Consider the following 8,273-nt stretch of genomic DNA (forward strand, 5'->3'; position numbering starts at 1 on the left):
CATTATTGTTATGATTTTGTCCACCATATTCAAAACAAAAGCAGTTTTCCTATAATGTCCTTTGAAAATGTCAACATTTCTTTTCTATCTTCTACAGCTGGCAGTTACTTTTACTATTGAATATTTTTTATAGCTATGGTGACCCACAACAAGATAGATTCTTGTTGTGAGAACGTAACTTGAAAATCTGGCATCCAGTCATGAAAGCAAGACTAACTTTCATGTGTTACTTTACACATCTTATCTTTTACAACTTAGTGGTTGTTGTAAAGAAAATTAAGGAAATGGTGTAAATATGATCATTATGATGAGCATTCTATGAAATGTTTTGAAATCATATAAATAAAAACCCACAGTTTTTTGTGAAACACTTCAGTTTGTTTAAATTCATTTATTTGATCCTTTGTCAGATGTTTCAGTGTTGAATTAAAGGAGGGGACTATTCAACTTAATGTAATTTGTAAAGAAACATTGTGATTTCTCCTGCTCACAGGCTAAATAAAGCACCCCAGACTACAGAGAAACACAGATTGAAAGTGGATGGAATTGGATCCGATCAAGATTCAAAGTTTCCGAGATGCACAAAGAAAAGGGAATTTTTCCGAGCAGTTTATGTCATTCCATCTCCTGAAAAACCCCCAGTTGGTCACTGCGCAGTTTTCTGGACCGTTGAAGTTGTTTGGCTCTCCTCTGTTCCAGTTCTGGTAGTTGTCTATGGTTCTATCAGACCACAGCCACACTCCTTCCTGCTGAGCATCAGTGTAACCGATCCATGTGGCTCTCTCGTTGGCATCAAAGTTTGATATCAAAAATTTGACATATCTCTGCTCTTCTGGACTGTGGATGGACACCAGGTTCAGTCCTTCAGACACACAGTCGCTTTCTGCTTCAGTCCAGGTCCTTTGTGTGGCGAAGTACCTGTAGCAGCGATTTTGAAAGTAGAATGAGAACTCTGGACAGTTTACACGCTCTAGTTCCAATCCATCTGAAGGAGACACAGCCATCAGTGCAAGACCAACCAAGACAAAGACAAACATGTTGGAGCTTCAGGCGTAGATCTACAGAGGGAAGCTTTAACGTCTCTTGTTGGAGTTGATTTGCACGGATTGAGATTCCAGAGATTGATGGATGCAAAGAATGAGCTGCTTCCTTATATTCTTCAGGGATTCTCTCCACCCATCATCCACACCCCAAAATGTTTCAAAAGCACACAACAGAACATGATCTGATTATAAATTTAGCAAAGATTGTAGAAGTGGCCTATTTTTTTGATGATGCAAAGTCTGTTATCTATCTCTAAAAAACAACCAGAACATCAAACTTTGTTTTCTGCTGACCCACACAATCTTTAACATGATCCAGTATCTTGAAAGGTTCTGTAAGGCTACTATGTAGCAATCAGTAAAAAGGAGGACAGCAGCCATCTGAGAAAGAACAGGCCACTCCTGCTGTCCTGAACAGAGAGTCCCTGTTAGAAGTTCAGACCATAGTTTCAGTTACAATCGCTGGTTCCACTAAGTTTGGAAGATTTCTGGCCATGATGGTCAACATCATCATCAACTTTATCTATATCTTCAACAATTAAAATTGAACAAAGCACTGTGCATTAAAAAGTAAACATGATAAAATAAATTTTTAAAAAACGAGTGACATAAAAGCAAAGTAAATGAAAGCATGAAGGTAAGAACATAATAAAAGAGGGTAAAAACAAACTTTAATATAAAACAACAGAGGTAAATCTCATATTTAACTAAAAGCTAGGCAACAAAAATAAATCCTAAGTCGAGTTTTAAAAATGGCCTGGAAAGAGGCTTGTCTTATCTGTAGCGGCAAAGCGTTCATTCAGTGCCAGTGACCTGACATGGGTAAAAGAATTACTAATTTGTTCTTTCAAAATAATTATGACCTTTTACAACACCCAGTATTTTCCACCGGAAATAAAAATAAATTTTCCAGTTACATATTTATTGTAAATAAGACAAGTGGTTTCAAACATATTTTGCGGCGTATCTAAATGGACATATTTCGCAAAACTGCAATAGAAACACTTTTTTGGAATTAAATGAGTCTGAGGACTTCATGTGGCTGACAACTTCTTCTAAAGAGGACAGACTCACAGACTCAAACTGCTCAAGTCCAGCTGAGGGGGAAACAGACTCAGTGCACTTGAAAGTGGGAGTTGAGATGTTTGCTCTAACTGTTATTGACTTGTATCAATAAAATAAAACTTAAATTCTTGCATAATTCAGATCATGCTCCCTGATCAACAGACTGTGGGGTGTTCCATGCTAAGACTAAGGCCTGGGCTTCAGAAACTCTTTCACCGTCTCCCTGGTATTCATCAATCAAGGAAGGCAAGTCCGGCCAGTGGGCCGAATGCAGCAGCCTGCACCTCTTCACCTGCTGTAATCCTCTCCTAAAAGTGAATCACACAAGCTGACCTAATATAAGGCTGGCATCTTCTGCTGGACTAAAGACATGATGATTCATTAAACTGACCTCAGATTAACTTAAAAGTAACAATTAGTAGATCAATATAGAATTAATTTTCTTCATTTAATTGGACTTGATTCACATTGAATCAGTTAAGTACACTTGTCCTCAAAAAAACTTTAAGACCCACTCCAATGAGAATTGTGTTTTTTGTGTTTTTAACATGTTCTTGTGGCATCTTACTGAAGATGGACATATTTAAAGAGAATCAGGCTTAAAGGACATTTCTGTTTGGATTTTTTTAATCACTGTGAATCAGGAGCAGACAAAAAAAGCTCGTAGCAGTATAGATGATGGTCCACATCATCATAAACTTTATCTATATCTTTAACAATTAAAATGGAATAAAGAAGTGTGCATTAAAAACTAAACAAAATAAAATTAATTTTTAAAAAACGAGTGACATAAAAATCTTGGATTTCTGCTGGTGCATTTTGTTTTTGACTCATTTTTATTTGTATTAAGTTAGAACAGATTGACATCTCCATTTTTTGTCAGTTATTGACTTTTTTCCTTGATCACAGGTTTCGCTATTTAAGCTACAATCTGCATATGTTTATTAAAATGAAAAGTGTTATAAGCTTGTCGTCATTGATTTTTCCCTCCTCTTTGTTCCTGCCTGAATCAAACTTATCACCCTTATTACTCATTTATGTGCAACATTTTTGTACACAATGGCACATAAATGTTTTGCTTTGATTGTTTTCTATGAAAAAGGCAAACTGCACATGAAATAAACAAAGTGTCATCAATGTGATAGTTAAAAGTTTGAATGCAGGACTCTTCTCAGTTAAGTGCAGGGGATGATTGTTGGGAACAGATACACCTAATTATTACTATAAACCTAACAAATAATTACTTTGTTGAACCAATATTGTTATGATTTTGTCCACCATATTCAAAACAAAAGCAGTTTTCTTATAATGTCCTTTGAAAATGTCAACATGTCTTTTCTATCTTCTACAGCTGGCAGTTACTTTTACTATTGAATATTTTTTATAGCTATGGTGACCCACAACAAGATAGATTCTTGTTGTGAGAATGTAACTTGAAAATCTGGCATCCAGTCATGAAAGCAAGACTAACTTTCATGTGTTACTTTACACATCTTATCTTTTACAGCTTAGTGGTTGTTGTAAAGAAAATTAAGGAAATGGTGTAAATATGATCATTATGATGAGCATTCTATGTAATGTTTTAAAATATTATAAATAAAAACCCACAGTTTTTTGTGAAACACTTCAGTTTTTTTAAATTCATTTATTTGATCCTTTGTCAGATGTTTCAGTGTTGAATTAAATGAGGGGACTATTCAACTTAATGCAATTTGTAAAGAAACATTGTGATTTCTCCTGCTCACAGGCTAAATAAAGCACCCCAGACTACAGAGAAACACAGATTGAAAGTGGATGGAATTGGATCCGATCAAGATTCAAAGTTTCCGAGATGCACAAAGAAAAGGGAATTTTTCCGAGCAGTTTATGTCATTCCATCTCCTGAAAAACCCCCAGTTGGTCACTGCGCAGTTTTCTGGACCGTTGTAGTTGTTTGGCTCTCCCCTGTTCCAGTTCTGGTAGTTGTCTATGGTTCTGTCAGACCACAGCCACACTCCTTCCTGCTCAGCATCAGTGTAACCGATCCATGTGGCTCTCTCGTTGGTGTCAAAGTTTGATATTAAAAATTTGACATATCTCTGCTCTTCTGGACTGTGGATGGACACCAGGTTCAGTCCTTCAGACACACAGTCGCTTTCTGCTTCAGTCCAGGTCCTTTGTGTGGCGAAGTACCTGTAGCAGCGATTTTGAAAGTAGAATGAGAACTCTGGACAGTTTCCACTCTCTAGTTCCACTCCATCTGAAGGAGACACAGCCATCAGTGCAAGACCAACCAAGACAAAGACAAACATGTTGGAGCTTCAGGCGTAGATCTACAGAGGGAAGCTTTAACGTCTCTTGTTGGAGTTGATTTGCACGGATTGAGATTCCAGAGATTGATGGATGCAAAGAATGAGCTGCTTCCTTATATTCTTCAGGGAGTCTCTCCACCCATCATTCACACCCCAAAATGTTTCAAAAGCACACAACAGAACATGATCTGATTATAAATTTAGCAAAGATTGTAGAAGTGGCCTATTTTTTTGATGATGCAAAGTCTGTTATCTATCTCTAAAAAACAACCAGAACATCAAACTTTGTTTTCTGCTGACCCACACAATCTTTAACATGATCCAGTATCTTGAAAGGTTCTGTAAGGCTACTATGTAGCAATCAGTAAAAAGGAGGACAGCAGCCATCTGAGAAAGAACAGGCCACTCATGCTGTCCTGAACAAAGAGTCCCTGTTAGAAGTTCAGACCATAGTTTCAGTTACAATCGCTGGTTCCACTAAGTTTGGAAGATTTCTGGCCATGATGGTCAACATCATCATCAACTTTATCTATATCTTCAACAATTAAAATTGAACAAAGCACTGTGCATTAAAAAGTAAACATGATAAAATAAATTTTTAAAAAACGAGTGACATAAAAGCAAAGTAAATGAAAGCATGAAGGTAAGAACATAATAAAAGAGGGTAAAAACAAACTTTAATATAAAACAACAGAGGTAAATCTCATATTTAACTAAAAGCTAGGCAACAAAAATAAATCCTAAGTCGAGTTTTAAAAATGGCCTGGAAAGAGGCTTGTCTTATCTGTAGCGGCAAAGCGTTCATTCAGTGCCAGTGACCTGACATGGGTAAAAGAATAACTAATTTGTTCTTTCAAAATAATTATGACCTTTTACAACACCCAGTATTTTCCACCGGAAATAAAATTAAATTTTCCAGTTACATATTTATTGTAAATAAGACAAGTGGTTTCAAACATATTTTGCGGCGTATCTAAATGGACATATTTCGCAAAACTGCAATAGAAACACTTTTTTGGAATTAAATGAGTCTGAGGACTTCATGTGGCTGACAACTTCTTCTAAAGAGGACAGACTCACAGACTCAAACTGCTCAAGTCCAGCTGAGGGGGAAACAGACTCAGTGCACTTGAAAGTGGGAGTTGAGATGTTTGCTCTAACTGTTATTGACTTGTATCAATAAAATAAAACTTAAATTCTTGCATAATTCAGATCATGCTCCCTGATCAACAGACTGTGGGGTGTTCCATGCTAAGACTAAGGCCTGGGCTTCAGAAACTCTTTCACCGTCTCCCTGGTATTCATCAATCAAGGAAGGCAAGTCCGGCCAGTGGGCCGAATGCAGCAGCCTGCACCTCTTCACCTGCTGTAATCCTCTCCTACAAGTGAATCACACAAGCTGACCTAATATAAGGCTGGCATCTTCTGCTGGACTAAAGACATGATGATTCATTAAACTGGCCTCAGATTAACTTAAAAGTAACAATTAGTAGATCAATATAGAATTAATTTTCTTCATTTAATTGGACTTGATTCACATTGAATCAGTTAAGTACACTTGTCCTCAAAAAAACTTAAAGACCCACTCCAATGAGAATTGTGTTTTTTGTGTTTTTAACATGTTCTTGTGGCATCTTACTGAAGATGGACATATTTAAAGAGAATCAGGCTTAAAGGACATTTCTGTTTGGATTTTTTTAATCACTGTGAATCAGGAGCAGACAAAAAAAAGCTCGTAGCAGTGATGTAGAAGCTATCGGCACGCTACAAGCTCCTTGCTCTACTCCATTCTGATGTGGAGACAAATTTGGGAGACAAAAAGATCTATGTACCTCTTTGTTTTCCTCATCTGACCTGGCATTGCACTGCAAGAACTGGATTTCAAGAAAGTAAAAAATAGGACGGAGTTTTAGAGCCATTTACGAGAAAGAAAGTCATAACCGTTAAATTACGAGGTTTTAAATCTTAAATTTACAAGATAAAAACTTGTAAATTTACGAGGAAAAAAAGACATAGATTAACAAGGAAAAAACACCAAAGTTTTCAGTTTATCGGAGCCTAGCTTGAAGATGGAATGTGTGGAGCCTTTTGTGAAGCTTTGTTTCCAAATAGGTTTAAAAAACAAAGAGATTCTGAACCTTTTGTCGACCATGCATGCACCGGGTGACATGCGTGGTTCCTCCGAGTGCGCCTCTGTAACGCCGGGCCCAAAAGCCCGCAGAGATCCAAAAGGACGGCTCGAGGAAGTCGGAACCGGCTCATAAGCCACTCGTCCTCGTTTGCCAGCAAGTCTTCTTGCTGTCTAAAGATGCGTTCACTCCGAATTCTTCCATTTGCCACATCTTCTAAGAGCGCAAGATCAGCCATTGTGCGTCATTACGCATTGTGATGGAGCATTTTATTTCCCTCCATTTAATTACATCTGACAAGCTACAGATGTCGGGAATAATCCACGTGGAAATGGGAAATTGTTCAGCGCAAATGTAATTTCTTGTGGTTTTCTGAATGGTTGAGACATACGCCATACATTGTTTTATCAAAAATAAAACAAACTAAAGGCATATGCATGAATACCATAATTCCATAGTTTATGGAGAAATGTTTTAATATGAAAACAACTTTCCCCAGTGGACAATTAGTACGTCTGTCCGTCCGTCCGCACGCCCGCACCTATATCTGCTCCGCTAGACGGACACATTAACGGGAATATCAGTTTTGTAAATTATTTTGTTCTGTTAACTATATTATTTATGAGGATGAATTGCACAACATGCCAATATTGCAGAACATATTTCACTTTTCTTTTTCCAAATAAGTGTTATATATGTGAATTTCTGTTGTAATTTTCGTTTGATTTTTTTGTTTGTTTCACTGCTGATCGATCAAACGGGTTTTCTTGTAGGTTAATTGTAAGACTTGCTTTGTGAAGTCTTCATGTTATTTATGAGAGGCAGTATTGTCATTTTCACTTTCACGTGTTTTTTCCTTCTGCCGACGGTGTCGCCGTTTCTCATTTCACCCGTTTTTGTGCGTACGCCTGGGTCAGAGCTTGCGTGAATGACCGCACATTTTCCCGTCAAGTTTGCCTTTTATAAATCTCAACTATTGCATAGAGAGTGGCGTACGCCTTCTTTTGTGCGTACGCAACGTTTATAAATGAGGCCCCTGGTCTTTGGTGGAGGAAGAAAGGATGGAAGTGGACAGCTGCAGGGATACCGATGTCTTCATCATCGGGCTGCAGAGATCCTGTAAACCACTCATCAATAAATAAAACATGAATAAATCGAACAAATGAGCTTCCAAACATTTGGAACTTTATCCATAAACATGCAGCTCACCTGTTCAATTGAGTTTAGTCGGTCAGTCTGCTCTGCTGCTGCTCGGCGGAAGAGAGTGTAAACAGATGGATGTGTGGTTAGTAGGACACACCTAGTAATTATGAGGCTGCAGGCAACACCAACGAGTTATCGCTAGAGGAGACATCACATGATTCCTCATGGGAGGAGAGCACCGCCATGTTGGTGAGGTCAAGTTACTGCTGCAGTGCATGCATGTGACATTTTTTGCAAAATGCCACTTCTTTCTGCGGGTTTCAACTGCCAAAATCAAAGAAATGAGTCCACGAAGGAGGCATAACATTTCTCAGGAAAGTATTATAATGTTTTTCTTCTAATGCTGCAGAGGCATCATTAATAGTATACATGTTGACATGCATGATGCTGCAGGCCTATTATCAACATGTAGGAATGATGTACGTATAATTTGCTGTCGACATAAATGTACATTTTATTTTGTTAAACCTACATACAGTATACTAGGACTAGGCTATTATAGTAATATAGAGTTATACATTTCTGACTCAGTGACTGAACTT

General features: G+C 37.7%; 1 protein-coding gene across 1 annotated transcript; it reads right to left on the minus strand.

Moving 5' to 3' along the window:
• Positions 1-376: 376 nt before the first annotated feature.
• LOC144995557 (C-type mannose receptor 2-like) lies at positions 377-7,726 on the minus strand. Its single transcript, XM_078955281.1, has 2 exons — positions 3,927-7,726; positions 377-1,044 (listed from the first exon to the last, which is right to left on the minus strand). Exons 1-2 carry the CDS (start codon positions 4,397-4,399, stop codon positions 564-566), a joined length of 954 nt encoding a protein of 317 aa, XP_078811407.1. The 5' UTR covers positions 4,400-7,726; the 3' UTR covers positions 377-563.
• Positions 7,727-8,273: the final 547 nt, after the last annotated feature.

Source organism: Oryzias latipes, chromosome 11 (genome assembly GCF_053564925.1).
Source record: "Oryzias latipes strain Hd-rR chromosome 11, Olatipes_Hd-rR_3.1".
NCBI classification, from domain to species: domain Eukaryota; kingdom Metazoa; phylum Chordata; class Actinopteri; order Beloniformes; family Adrianichthyidae; genus Oryzias; species Oryzias latipes.

Excerpts from the sequence above, each read along its gene's own strand:
- LOC144995557 (XM_078955281.1), bottom strand. The coding sequence starts at position 4,399 with ATGTTTGTCTTTGTCTTGGTTGGTCTTGCACTGATGGCTGTGTCTCCT. Across the intron at positions 1,045-3,926 it reads TGTGCATCTCGGAAACTTTG|CTCCAACATGTTTGTCTTTG; the intron begins AATCTTGATCGG and ends CTACGCCTGAAG.